Here is a 13,418-nt window from a genome sequence, read left to right on the forward strand (position 1 = left end):
TTTCTTCTCCACTCTTTATATGTTAGGTATTTTATTCTGTACTCTTTTGTGTTTCCTTTGACTGGTTTTTTTTAATAGCTCATTTTATTTTGTCTTTAGTTAGTATTTGGCTGGTCTGCTTTCTTTGCTGTGATTTTATTTTCTCTGGTGATATCTATTTAGCCTTAGGAGTACTTCCATGTAGAGCAGTCCCTATGAAATGCACTTTAGCATTGGATTGTGGGAGGTAAATTCCCTCAACTTTTGCTCATCTGGGAATTGTTTAATGCCCCCTTCAAATTTAAATGATAATCATGCTGGATGCGATATTCTTGGTTGAAGGCCCTTCTGTTTTCATTGCATTAAATATATCATGCCATTCTCTTCTGGCTGTAAGGTTTCTGTTGAGAAGTCTGATGATAGCCTCATTGGTTTTCCTTTGTAGGTGATCTTTTTTCTCTCTGTTGCTGATTTTAACATCCTGCCCTTGTATTTGATCTTTGCCATTTTAATTATTATATGTCTTGGTGTTGTCCTCCTTGGGTTCCTTGTGTTGGGAGATCTATGGACTTCCATGTTCTGAGAGACTATTTACTTCCTCACATTGAAGTTTTCAGGAATTATTTCTTCAAAGCCACTTTCTACCCCTTTTTCTGTCTATCATCTTCTGCTACCTGTATAATGCAAATACAGTTCTCTTAATATTCTTTTATCTCTAGAGATCCTTTTATCTTCTGCCTAATCTTCTCTGCATTCCTGTTCTCTGATTTCTTTTCCATTAACACTCTCTTCCACTTCATCCAGTCTGCTCTTAAATCCTTCCATTGTTTCTTTCATTTCTGTTATCTCCCTCTGGAATTAATCCCTTACCTCTTGTATATTTCTCTGCAGGTCCATCAGCTTGGTTATGACTTTTATTTTGAATTCTTTTTCAGGAAGATTGGTTACTTCAGTCTCATCATGCTCTCTCTCTGGTGTTTGAGTGATTTTGGACTGAACCAGTTTATTTTGCCTTTTCATGACTCATCTGTCAACTGGGAGAACAAAGTCCGTTCCTGCTTGCTGTTTGCCTTGCCCTTCTATGCTGCCTGTGCCAGTTAACTGCACACAGGGTGTAGTCTCTGGGTTAATCCCCTGAGCTGCCATGGGCAGGGCTGCCATCAGGATGGCCTAGAGCACTGGTGGGGGGTCACAGGCAAGTGGCATGTGTTCTTCTGTGAGAACAGTGCCCCTTTGTGCCTTCCAGAGTTTGCGTCGGCTTCTTCTGCCTGTGCTGGTCAACCGGGTGCAGGGAGCAGCCTCTGGGTTGATCCTTCTGAGCTGCCATTGGTGGGTTGGCTCTCGGGAAGGCCATGGGTAATAGTGGGAATTGCTGGCATGCAGCGTGTGCTCATTGCAAGAATAAAGCCCCTTTGTGCCTTCTGGGCTCTGCGCCATCTCTCCACTGTCTGTGCTGGGCAGCTGTGCACAGGGGGCAGCCTCTGGGTCTGGCATGGTTTGCTGGGCATTGGGAGAAGACTCTGTGTGGTTGCTGTTGGCAGGACTGCTCCCCAACTGGTCCGCAGCAATGGCGGGTCAGCTGGTTTGCTTACAGTGCCTGAGGGAGGGAATAAACAACAGGCTGCTTATCACCATGAGGGGCTTCAGGGCTGTGTTGCCACCCAGAGGGTTAGGGCACCTGAAATTCCTTAAAGTTCCCAGCCTGCTCGGTTGAGTGTGCCAGAATGATTTTGCCAACCTTTTAAACCCTTGTCCCTTTCAGACTTTTAAAGTGCCTGCTTTTCTTTTGTCCCAGGGCTGCCAGCTGTGGGGAGCTGTTCGCAATCTTAGTCTTGGATTTTACTTTTCTGTTTCTCTAATATCCAGTACACCATGCAGTATGTGTCTGTGTCCCTGGTGCAGATTACTAGGGCTGGTTATTTAGCAGCCCTGTGCTTCCACTCCCTCCCCACTCTGATTCTTTTCCTCCTGCAGGTAAGCTAGGGTGGGGGGAATCTTTGGATCCCACTGGGTCACAGCTTTGTATCTTACCCTTTTTGTGAGTTGCTGAGTTCTCGGAGATGTAGATATAGCCTGGTTGTTGTACTGCATATTTTGGTCCCCTTCTTAGGAATAGTTGTATTTGCTGTATTTTCAAAATATATATTGTTTTGGGAGGAGATTTCTGCCACCCTACTCATGCTGCCATCTTAAGAATCTCCCAGATACTGTTTTTTTCATTGTTTCTCTTTTTTGAAGTCCTCCCTGAGGTCTTGAATATTTTTCTGTAGCTCCACAAGCATGTTTATGATTTTTATTTTGAAGTCTTTATCATGAAGAGTGGTGATTTTAATTTCACTTAGCCCTCTTTTTAGTGTTTGAGGGATTTTGATTTGTACAAGGTTCTTTTGCCATTTCATATTTCTAATGATTCCTATGGAATAGTAACTTTGTGTAGGCAGTGCCTTCCAGTGCCCAGAAGCTCTTCTCTCTGGAGCTGCTCAGTACTGGCAATGATGGTGGGTGTTTGCAGGCACATAGCACCAGTGCGTGCTGGGAGAAAAGACCTCCTTCCTGCTTCCTAGCCACAGTGCCTACCTCCACTGCCAGGGCCAGTGGGCCAAGCATGCAGGGATAAGTCTCAAGAAAGTTATTAATCACTCATTTAATTACTTCTGATCAGGAATATTTGGTATCAGGGCTGGCTCATCCTTATTAGACTTCTGACAGCCTCTTTCTCTGTAATGGTCCAGAGGCAAGATCCATTAAAAATATCAGCATAAAAAATGCTTGAAATTAGCACAACATGGTGCCTGTCCTCTTTATAATTCCAAATACTGGACTTTGTATCATCATGCTTTTGACACTAAATTGCCCCTCTAAATAGGATTTTTCTTTCCATTTGAACAATTCAGGGCTGCCAGAGGAGGGGCTGCCTTCTGGTTTGCCTGGAGTGATGGCAGGGGCCACAGGTTTGCAAATTGGTGCTTGCTGGGAGGAAGGAATGGTAGGCTGTGTATTGCAGGGGTGGGGGGCCTTGGCATTGCATTGCCAGCCAGGGGGATAAAGCATAAGAAGCTCCTGCAAGTTCCCACCCTGTTGGACTGAGTTTGCTGGAAAATTTTTGTCTGCCTGTCCTGTCTACTGAGCAGCAAGCTCTGTGTAATCCTTGCCCCTTTAGCAGCCCACTCACTGTTGGGAAGTATTTCAAAGTGCCCATCTTTCTTTTGTCCTGGAGCAGCTGGTTGTGGGCCTGTTCTCTGTAAGCAGCTGGAATCTCAGAATATTCTGCCTGTGTTTGATTTCCAACCCCTCTAATCTCCAGAGCACCATGTAATGTGGGTTTATACTCCTGAAGCAGATCTCCAGGGGTGGGTATTTTTCAGTCCTGTGCTTCTACTCCCTCCCTGCTCCATTTCTCTTCCTTCTGCTGGTGAGCTGGGGTGGCAGGAGAGCTTGGGTTTTCCTGGATTGTGGGTTTTCTACTTTGTCCTTTTCTGTGAGGTCTTCTCTTTTCCCCAGATATAGGCCATCTGTTGCAGTCTTCTCTCTGGTCACTCTTTCAGGATTGGTAGTATTTGCTGTATTTTCATGTTATATGTAGTTTTATTAGGAGCTTTCTGCCTGACTTCTCATGCTGCCATCTTGTTTAATCCCCTATAACTTTTTATTGTCAGCACCCAGAAAGTGGCAATTAACGTATAAAAGCTCAGTATTTTTTGGATGAATTATAGGCAATAAAATATAAATCAGGCTTCTCAAATTCTAATGTGCAAGCTTTTAGAGACTAGTTTTTTTTTTGTGTGTGTGTGTGTGTTACTTACTTTATTAAAGGGTTTTCAATTTTACAAAGGAAAAGGGGTTAGTGATTAGGCTTACCCATAGGTCAAGCAGTACTGGCAGTCACCTCTGACTCTAACCACGATTCACATGCTGTGGACCCATGCACCTCCTGGGTACTCCCATCCCAAAGACACCTCCAGTCAGGGATGGGTAACAGCATATTTGAAATGCACCTTTCAGGTAGAAAGCAAACTCAGACCATAACAGAAAGAGGAAAAAAGGTAGCAAAGTAATTAAACACTCCAAGAGATACAAGTTATTTCCTTTAATCCACAGCAAGTGGGAAAAAAAATGTTTACAAAGTAGTAGCCAGCAGTCTGAATATTATGTGGAAGATCATGTTTGTTACCTAATCTATGAAACAGTGGAGACTGCTTTTAAAATGCAGCTTCCTAAGCCCCCAACCCCAGAGACTGATTTACTAGGAACCTATATTTTAGCAAGGTACCTCTCCTCCTCAGGTTATTTTGGTACAGTAGTCTTTCGACCACATTTTGAGAAAGATTGTATAAAGCATGACTTATGGGAACAATGCTTTGTCTGAAAGAAAAATAATAGGGAAGTATGAACAATCCTAGTAACCACCTTTCTTATTGACCCTTGTGTTGTAGACATTATAAAGAAGGGACGATTAAGCTAATCACAAGCACAATGATCTTTTCACATGTTATTAACTCTCTTAGAGTCAGTTATGTTACCTATGTTTGGAACTTAAGACTTTCAGCTCTGAGATAAATTTAGGTTTCACCTGCAAGTAGATATTAATAGGACAGGTCATACTTACTCTCTTCATGGTAATAATGGCAAAATTGGGTAACTTATTTTGATTGAGATGGAGAGGCTATTCAGACTTTATAATATTAGCTGATGTTCAGAGTAGCCTTGATGTGCCCTGCCCCACAGCCTTTATATGTTACAGTTATATTTGTGTATCCCTAATTTTCTATACAGGATGAAACTGAGGCTGGTATCCTAGTGAAAACGGGTACTGTTACTGGCCTTGTATGGAAAAAAAGTTATTATTTCCAGTTAAAATACATAGCTGAAGTTGTAAAACTTCACAAAGAGACCAGAGAGCCAACAATTGATCTTTAGTATATAGAAATGTAAAGGCCGTATGCATTAAATAAGAAAGTATTTTATGGTGAACATGATGTGGACCCAAACTGAAGACATCCTCATTTTATTGAGATATAATATAAAAATAAACACTGACCAATAATTGCAAGAAAGAACTCAACCAAACCCCCAACCTAGCTGCAACTTCCAACAGGAAAACCTGGTTTAAATTCATGCTGAATTGTTCAACTGGAAAGGAAAATTAATTCACATAGAGACAACACATGGACTGGTTTTTGTACTTTTAGAAAGCCAGACTGAAGTTCTACTGAGTCTCACATTCAGAACTTATTTCATGTTAAAATTTATATTTCTTGTCACCTCAGTGATACCTGTAATCAATAATGAAAAAAAAAAAAGAGTAGGGGAATTTTGTAGGGCTAGACCTAAGGTTTGGGGGAAGAGGTGAAAGTTATTAATCACTCATTTAATTACTTCTGATCAGGAATATTTGATATCAGGGCTGGGTCATCTTTATTAAACTTCTGACAGCCTCTTTCTCTGTAATGGTCCAGAGGCAAGATCCATTAAAAATATCAGCATAAAAAATGCTTGAAATTAGCACAACTTGGTGCCTGTCCTTTTTATATTTCCAAATACTGGACTTTGTATCATCATGCTTTTGACACTAAATTGCCCCTCTAAATAGGATTTTTCTTAACAAGCTTCTTTTTACACTTACTACTGAACTGAAAAACATTTTAGAGATTCGGCTAGAAAGAGATAGTTGTGTTGAAACAAGACCAATGATAGGAGAGTATCTGTGGTTTCAATATGGACAAAACTACTTCTAGAACCCTTAAACATAGAATGTACCAATTTTATATAGGAAGCCAAAAACAGGGAACAAGAAGATCTGGAATTTACATACACTGTCTGGACTCAGCTGCTATTCAGCAATTGAAATCTCTAACTCCCTCAATTCAATCACAGCAGAGACATACAATTTGGAGGAACCAGACAGTTATGCGCTAAGGGGTGGAAATTCTCATGCCACTTCTTTCCCTTTATAAATTGCCATGCTGATTGTGAGAAGGATGTAGTTGAGAGAGATTTTTTTTAAAACTTAGACTTTTGTCCTAATGAATGAAGGAACAGGATAATGCTGAGAGAAACTATAGAATACGTTTCTGGTTCTAGGAGTCTAAGAACCAGGTTGATTATATCTGGAATATTTTTATTAGGTTAGAAAAGGAAAGATGAGAAAATCATTAGCAGGACATAAAATTCCAGAGACCATCTGCTCAAAAAATTAATTTTGTTTCTCTTGCTCCTTTTTTCAAAGAGACAGTTATTTCAATAAGCTACACTACTGAGCAGAGCCTGACAAAGATTGTGAAAACATGTACTTAAGATAGAAAAAACAAACTATAAAGAAAGTAATAAATGTTTTGTTGTGTATCTCATTCATATCCAATAGCTGGAGAACTCCAAATTCCACTTAACTATTCCTAATTATCCATAAGCACATGGGATGGAAGTAAACCAAGAAATGAGAGAAAGTGTTTATAGGGTGTGTGTGAGTTCACCCAGTTTATTCACCTCTGGAGTGTAAGTATAGGGAGAAACAAAGTCTGCTTATTATGGTCAAAGTCTATGGAGAAGTTTATTCACCTCTGGAGTGTAAGTATAGGGAGAAACAAAGTCTGCTTATTATGGTCAAAGTCTATGGAGAAGCCCTGAAGTTGCTCTCCCCAGATCACAAGTCTCATTCAAGAGAAGGAAAAAACATAAAGAAGGAAAAAAATCTCTCATCACAAAAATCTCAGTGATGGTATCTTTCACAGTCATCAAGCCAGCAAGGGAACAAGGAGGAACCCACTTGCTGACTTTAGGATTTATTGAAGGCTGCCAGCACAGCCCAGATCATCTCTGTGGCAATGTGCTTTGTCCCCTCTACTTCAGGGTCCAGTTCTATGAGGTCCTTGGCTCGATTCATTGCCATATCATACTTATCATCTGTCAGAGAGGAGAAGACATTCTCCAGCACATCTGAGGAGTGCGCTAACACCAGGAGTGCTAATATTCGCTTGTCCATACGCTGAGGGTCATTTACCCACCTCTCTAGGACACTATCTTGAAGTTTTTTCACTAGTCGCTGTTTTTCTGTTGTATTGGTCACTGGATGCGTAGTCATGTCAAATAGGAGGAAATTCTGCTTCTCAGTGGTTAGAATACCCTTCTCTACTAGGTTCTTTGCAATTCGCTCTCTTACATTTCTCAGCTGGTACTGTAATTTGAAGGGGTTCCAGGTCTCACCTGGGGAAAAGAAACAGAAGACTTGAACAACGCTATAAATCAACTAGACTTAACAAAACATCTACAGAACATTTTACCCTGTAACAGCAGAATACATGTTGTTCTCAAGTGCACACATGGAACATTCTCCAGGATAGACCATCAGCTAGGTCATAAAACAAAGACTTGAAAATATGCAAAGTGTGTTATCCAACCACAGTGGAATTAAATCCAACTCTCAGAAGAAAATACAGGAATAAGTCTTTATTATGGTGGGTTAGCCCATAGTTTCTTGGATATTACACCAAAAACACAAGCAAAAAAAGAGAGAAAATTGGAATGTATCAAAATTGAAAACTTGCATACTTCAAGGGACACTATCAAAAAAGTGAAAAAACTCACAGAATGGAAGAAAATTTTGTAAATAATGTATCTGATGAGAAGTTTGTATTTAGAATATATAAAAAACTATAATTCAATAAAGGTAAATTAAAAAATGGGTAAAGGTGTGTATAGGCAATTCTTTAAAGATATACAAATAAGCACATAAAAAGATGATAAGTTCTATATCATTAGTCATTAGGGAAATGCAAATAAAAATCACAATGAGATACTATTATATAGTAACATTACTAAAGTAAAATTGAAAAGAGAATCAAGCGTTATAAGGAACTGAAACTCTTACACATTGGTGGTGGGAATGTAAAATGGTATAGCTACTTTGAACAACAGTTCCTTATCCCTGTTTTCAAGAAGTTTAAAATTTAGTATGAGGTAATAGTGGGAAGACAAAAATAACATTTGAGTGAGCCCCAATGACAAACTAGATATAGATGACAAATTTCTTTAAAATGTTAATTCTTGATGTATGACATCAGGGGTCATGGCTGAATAGGAAGCACCACAAATCCATCTCTCCATCTAGACATCTGTATTAGCAGACTTTATCTTTTTATTTATTTATTTTTTGCTGTGGCTATTTAAAAAAATTTTTTTTATTAAGGTATGATTGATATACACTCTTCTGAAGGTTTCATATGAAAAAACAATGTGGTTACCACATTTACTCATATTATCAAGTCCCCACCCATACCCCATTGCAGTCACTGTCCATCAGTGCAGCAAGATGCCACAGATCCACTATGTGCCTTCTCTGTGCCACACTGTTCTCCCCATGATCCCCCACACCATGTGTACTAAACACAATCCCCTTCAATCCTCTTCTCCCTCCCTCCCCACCTGCCCTCCCACACCCCTCCCCTTTGGTAACCACTAGTCCCTTCTTGGAGTCTCTGAGTCTGCTGCTATTTTGTTCCTTAAGTTTTGCTTCATTGTTATACTCCACAAATGAGGGAAATCATTTGGCATTTGTCTTTCTCTGCCTGGCTTATTTCACTGAGCATAATGTCCTCCAGCTCCATCCATGTTGTTGCAAATGGTAGGATTTGTTTCTTTCCTCTGGCTGAGTAGTATTCCATTGTGTATATGTACCACATCTTCTTTATCCATTCATCACTGATGGACACTTAGGTAGCTTCTGTATCTTGGCTACTAGCAGACTTTATCTTAATAACTATTTTTGGGACTTGAGTCCATTTGAATGCTTGTGGATTCCAGGGCAAGTTTTGACTGGTAAACTGTGATTAATATTGGTCAGTTTCAGAATTCAATGCAGTAGTTCCTTGTCAGCCAGCCCCCAACTCCACAGGCAGCTGTGAGGATAGCATCCTGTGATTTTGGTGTGGCTTGTTGGAGTTAGGCTGGGCAACAGAGACTTTGTCCTTGAAATATTGGGATCTATGTTTTGATTATGAGTTGCAGATTCTGATGGCTGACATTTAGGGAGAGGGTGGCAGCTGAAGAAGCTTACAGAAGATTTAAAGTATAAGTGTTGTGTCTGTGTTCGTTTTGTCATTCAAAAGCCATCATATATATATATATATTGTATATTAGAAAGCCAGGAAAAATGTAACTTCAGGAAAGACCTGGGTGTGAAGTTTTCACCTCAGTCTGAGCCATGGCACAGAGACACTCTACAAAAAATAAAAAAAGAGCAAACCCTGGGAACTAGGGAGAATGTGATTTCCAGAGTTACTATATTATAAGTTTCAAATGTTCTGTTTTCAACAGCAACAAAAAAATATCACAAATTGCACAAATAGGACAGAATGGCCTATTCAAAGGAACAAAAGAAATGGACATATGGACAAAGCAGAGATGTCAGATTTCTAGGCAAAAACTTGAAAACAACTGTCTTAAAGATGCTCGAAGAACTAAAAGATGACATGGGCAAAGACAGTAAAATGATGTGTGAACCAAATAAAATTAATAGAGTTGAAAATATGAGACACCAAAAAGAAAGTCTGGAGCTTAAACACAATAAATGAAATGAAAAATACACTATCCAGGTTCATAAGCAGATTTAAGAGGGCAGAAGAATGAATTAGCAACAATGAAGATAGGACAATTAGAATTAAATAGTCTGGGGAACAGAAAGAAAACAAATGGGAAAAAAGTGAATAGAGCCCACGGGACCCCAGGGATACCTTCAAACAGACCAGTATTTGTATTGTGGGAATCCCAGAAGGAGAGAAAGGGGCAGAAGGGCATCTGCAGAAATAATGGCTGAAAACTTTCCAAATATGATGAAGGAGTAAACCTGCAAATCCAAGTTTAACAAATTCAGTGTTGAATAAAGCACCCATACTGAGACACATTATAATCAAACTATCAAAAGCCAAAGATAAGAATCTTGAAAAAAGGAAGAAAGAAGTGAGTTGTCACATACAAGGTATCTTCAATAAGATTATCCTCAGATTTCTCATAAAACTTGGAGGCCAGAAGGCAGTGGGCTAATATATTCAAAGAGATGAAAGGACAAAAACCAGTCAACTGAGAATTCTATATCCAGAAAAACTGTCCAAAAATGAAGGATAAATTAAGACTTTCCCAGATAAACAAAAACTGAGGAAGCTTGTTACCACTACATTTGCATAACCAGAAATGCTAAAGAGGAGTCCTGCAGGTTGAAAATGAAGACAATGTAGACAGTAACTTGAAGCAGTATGAAGAAGTATGTATGAAGAACAGTATGTATGAAGAAGCAGTATGAAGAACAAAACTAACATAAGGACAAGTATAAAAGCCAGTATTATTGTAATTTTAGGTTTTATTTTCTATATGCTTTTAAGGATAAGTACATTTAAAACAATTATTAATCTATGTATTGGGCACACAATGTATAAAGATATAATCTGTGACATCAAAACAAAGAGTGGATCACAGTTCCATAAGGGCAGAATTTTTGTATGTTATTGAGGTTAAGCTGGTATAAATTCAAATCAGGTTGTTATAACCTTAGGATGTGAAATGTCTATGGAATATACACAAAAGAAAATGAGAATCAAAATGTTTCACTCCAAAAAAATCACCTGAACATAAAAGACAAAGTAATGCAGAAAAAGAGGGACCAAAAAGCTACAGGACATTTAGAAAGAAAAGAACAAAATGGCAGAAATATGTGTCTCCTTATCAGTAATCACTTTAAATTTAAGTGGTTCAAAAGATACAAACTTACAGTTATAATGAACACATGGAACTACATGAAGCTACAAACCTTCTGTACAGCAAAGGACACCATCAGCAGAACAAAAAGGTATCCTACAGTATGGGAGAATATACGTGTAAATGACATATCCAACAAGGAGTTAACATCTAAAATATATAAAGAACTCACATGCCTCAACACCTAAAAAGCAAATAACCCTATTAAAAAATGGGCAGAGGATCTGAACACACACTTCTCCAAAGAAGAAATTCAGATGGCCAACAGGCACATGAAAAGATGCTCCACATCACTAATTATCAGGAAAATGCAAATTAAAACTACAATGAGATATCACCTCACACCAGTTAGGATTGCCACCACCCAAATGACTGAGAACAACAAATGCTAGTGAGGATGTGGAGAAGGGGGGATCCTCCTACACTGCTGGTGGGAATGTAAACTAGTTCAACCATGTGGAAAGCAATATGGAGGTTTCTCAAAAACTAAAAATCTAAATACCATTTGACCCAGGAATTCCACTCCTAGGAATTTACCCAAAGAATAGAAGTTCTCAGATTCAAAAAGACATATGCAATGCTATGTTTATGGCAGCACTGTTTATAATAGCCAAGATATGGAAGCAACCTAAGTGTCCATTAGTAGATGAATGGATAAAGAAGATGTGGTACACATACACAATGGAATACTATTCAGCCGTAAGAAACAAACAAATCCTACCATTTGCAACAACATTGATGGAGCTGGAGGGTATTATGCTCAGTGAAATAAGCCAGGCAGAGAAAGAAAAGTACCAAATGATTTCCCTCATTTGTGGAGTATAACAATGAAGCAAAGCTGAAGGAACAAAACAGCAGCAGACTCACAGACTCCAAGAAGGGACTAGTGGTTACCAAAGGGGAGGGGTTGGGGAGGGCAGGTGGGGGTTGTGGAGAAGGGGATTGAGGAGTATTATGATTAGTACACATGGTGTATGTGGGGGTGGTCATGGGGAAGATGGTAGCACAGAGAAGACAAGTAGTGACTCTGTGACATCTTACTACACTGGTGGACAGTGACTACAATGGGGTATGGAGGGACTCAATAATATGGGTGATTGTAGTAACCATGTTGTTTTCATGTGAAATATTCATAAGAGTGTATATCAATAATATCTTAATTAAAAAATGTGTATGTTTCCTCACTAGCTCAGGTCAGTTGGGACAAGCTACATAAAAAATAAATAAATAAAAAAATACAAACTTACAGTTATAAAATAAGTGGGTTAAGCTATTCAATCCCAAGACAAAGACTGGAAAAATGGGTTAAAAAACATGACCCAACTATATGCTGTCTACAAGAGACTCATTTTAGATCAAATTATAGACTGATAACCTTTATGACTATAGATGCAAAAATTCTTAATAAAATATTAGCAAACTGAATCCAATAGCATATTAAAGGGATTACTCACCATGGTCAAGTGAAACTTATCCTAGGAATGTAACTTAAGAAAATCAAACAGGCAAAGGATCTGAATAGATGTTTTTCCAAAGACATATAGAGGGCCAAAAAGGTACATGAAAAACTGCTCAAATGCACTAATAATGAGGGAAATGCAAATGAAAAACCACAATGAGATTTCATCTCACATCTGTGAGAATGGTTATTATCAAAAAGACAAGAAATAACAAGTGCTGGAGAGGATGTGGAGAAAAGGAAACCCTTGTGAATTGTTGGTAGGTATGTAAACTGGTGCAGATACTATGAAAAACAGTATGGAGGTTCCTCAAAAAATTAAAAATAGGAGGAGCCAAGATGGTGGCATGAGTAGGGCAGTGGAAATCTCCCAAAACCATATATAGTTTTGAAAATACAACTATTCCTAAAAGAGACCAGAAGATACAGTACAACAGCCAGGTTACATCTACATCTGCGAGAACTCAGCACCTCACAAAGAGGATAAGATACAAGCCCCAGCCCAGCGGGACCCAAGTGCTCCCCACCCCAGCTCACCAGCGGGAGGAGAGGAGTCAGAGCAGGGAGGGAGTGGGAGCCCAGGACTGCTAAATACCCAGCCCTAGTCATCCACACCAGGAGCGCAGACACAGTGTGTGGTGTGCTGGATATTAGGGAAACGGAACAGTTAAATCTGCGAGCAGGTTCCCACAACTGGTGCCCCAGGGACAAAAGAAAAGTGAGTGCTTTTTGAAAGTCTTAAAGGGACAGGGGTCTCACAGCTGGATGGCAGCATCCCAGCACACTCAGCTCAGCAGCTGGGAATCCCAGGGAACTCTGGGTGCTCTAACTCTCTGGGAGGCAGTGCAGGTCTGAGGCGCCTCATGGCAATAAACAGCCTCCCATCCATTCCCTCTCTGGCATGGCCCCGCCATAGCATGGGAGTAGCCTGAGAGTGGCCATGCCCACAGCAGTTGCCTGGGCCAGAATCAGAGGCCCTGTTGGCATGGAGCTGCCCAGCACAAGCCACTAGGGGTCACTGTTCTCGCAGGAGAGGAAGGTGAGCAGCAAGCAGGAAGGGACTTTGTTCTCCCAGCTGACACATGCGCCAACTGCCCACAACTACCTCTGTCGCCATGAAAAGGCAGAAGAATTTGATCCAGACCAAAATCAGACAACCCCCGAGAAAGAGCCTGGGATGATAGATTTAACCAATCTTCCTGAAAAAGAATTCAAAATAAAGGTCATAACCATGCTG

The 13,418-nt window shown here is 39.8% G+C and overlaps 1 protein-coding gene across 9 annotated transcripts in view; it reads right to left on the reverse strand.

Moving 5' to 3' along the window:
- Window positions 1–4,051: 4,051 nt before the first annotated feature.
- GOLPH3L (golgi phosphoprotein 3 like) overlaps window positions 4,052–13,418 on the reverse strand; it is a 71,689-nt gene continuing 62,322 nt past the window's right edge. For 7 of the 9 annotated variants that reach the window (XM_073234593.1, XM_073234592.1, XM_073234591.1 and 4 more), the window contains one exon: window positions 4,052–7,179. In XM_073234593.1, coding sequence (XP_073090694.1) covers window positions 6,752–7,179 — 428 coding nt within the window. In that variant the 3' untranslated portion in view covers window positions 4,052–6,751. The remainder of the gene's footprint in view (window positions 7,180–13,418) is intronic. The other 2 variants (XM_073234596.1, XM_073234597.1) reach the window with 2 other exon arrangements.

Source organism: Manis javanica, chromosome 4, assembly GCF_040802235.1.
Source record: "Manis javanica isolate MJ-LG chromosome 4, MJ_LKY, whole genome shotgun sequence".
Lineage (NCBI taxonomy): Eukaryota > Metazoa > Chordata > Mammalia > Pholidota > Manidae > Manis > Manis javanica.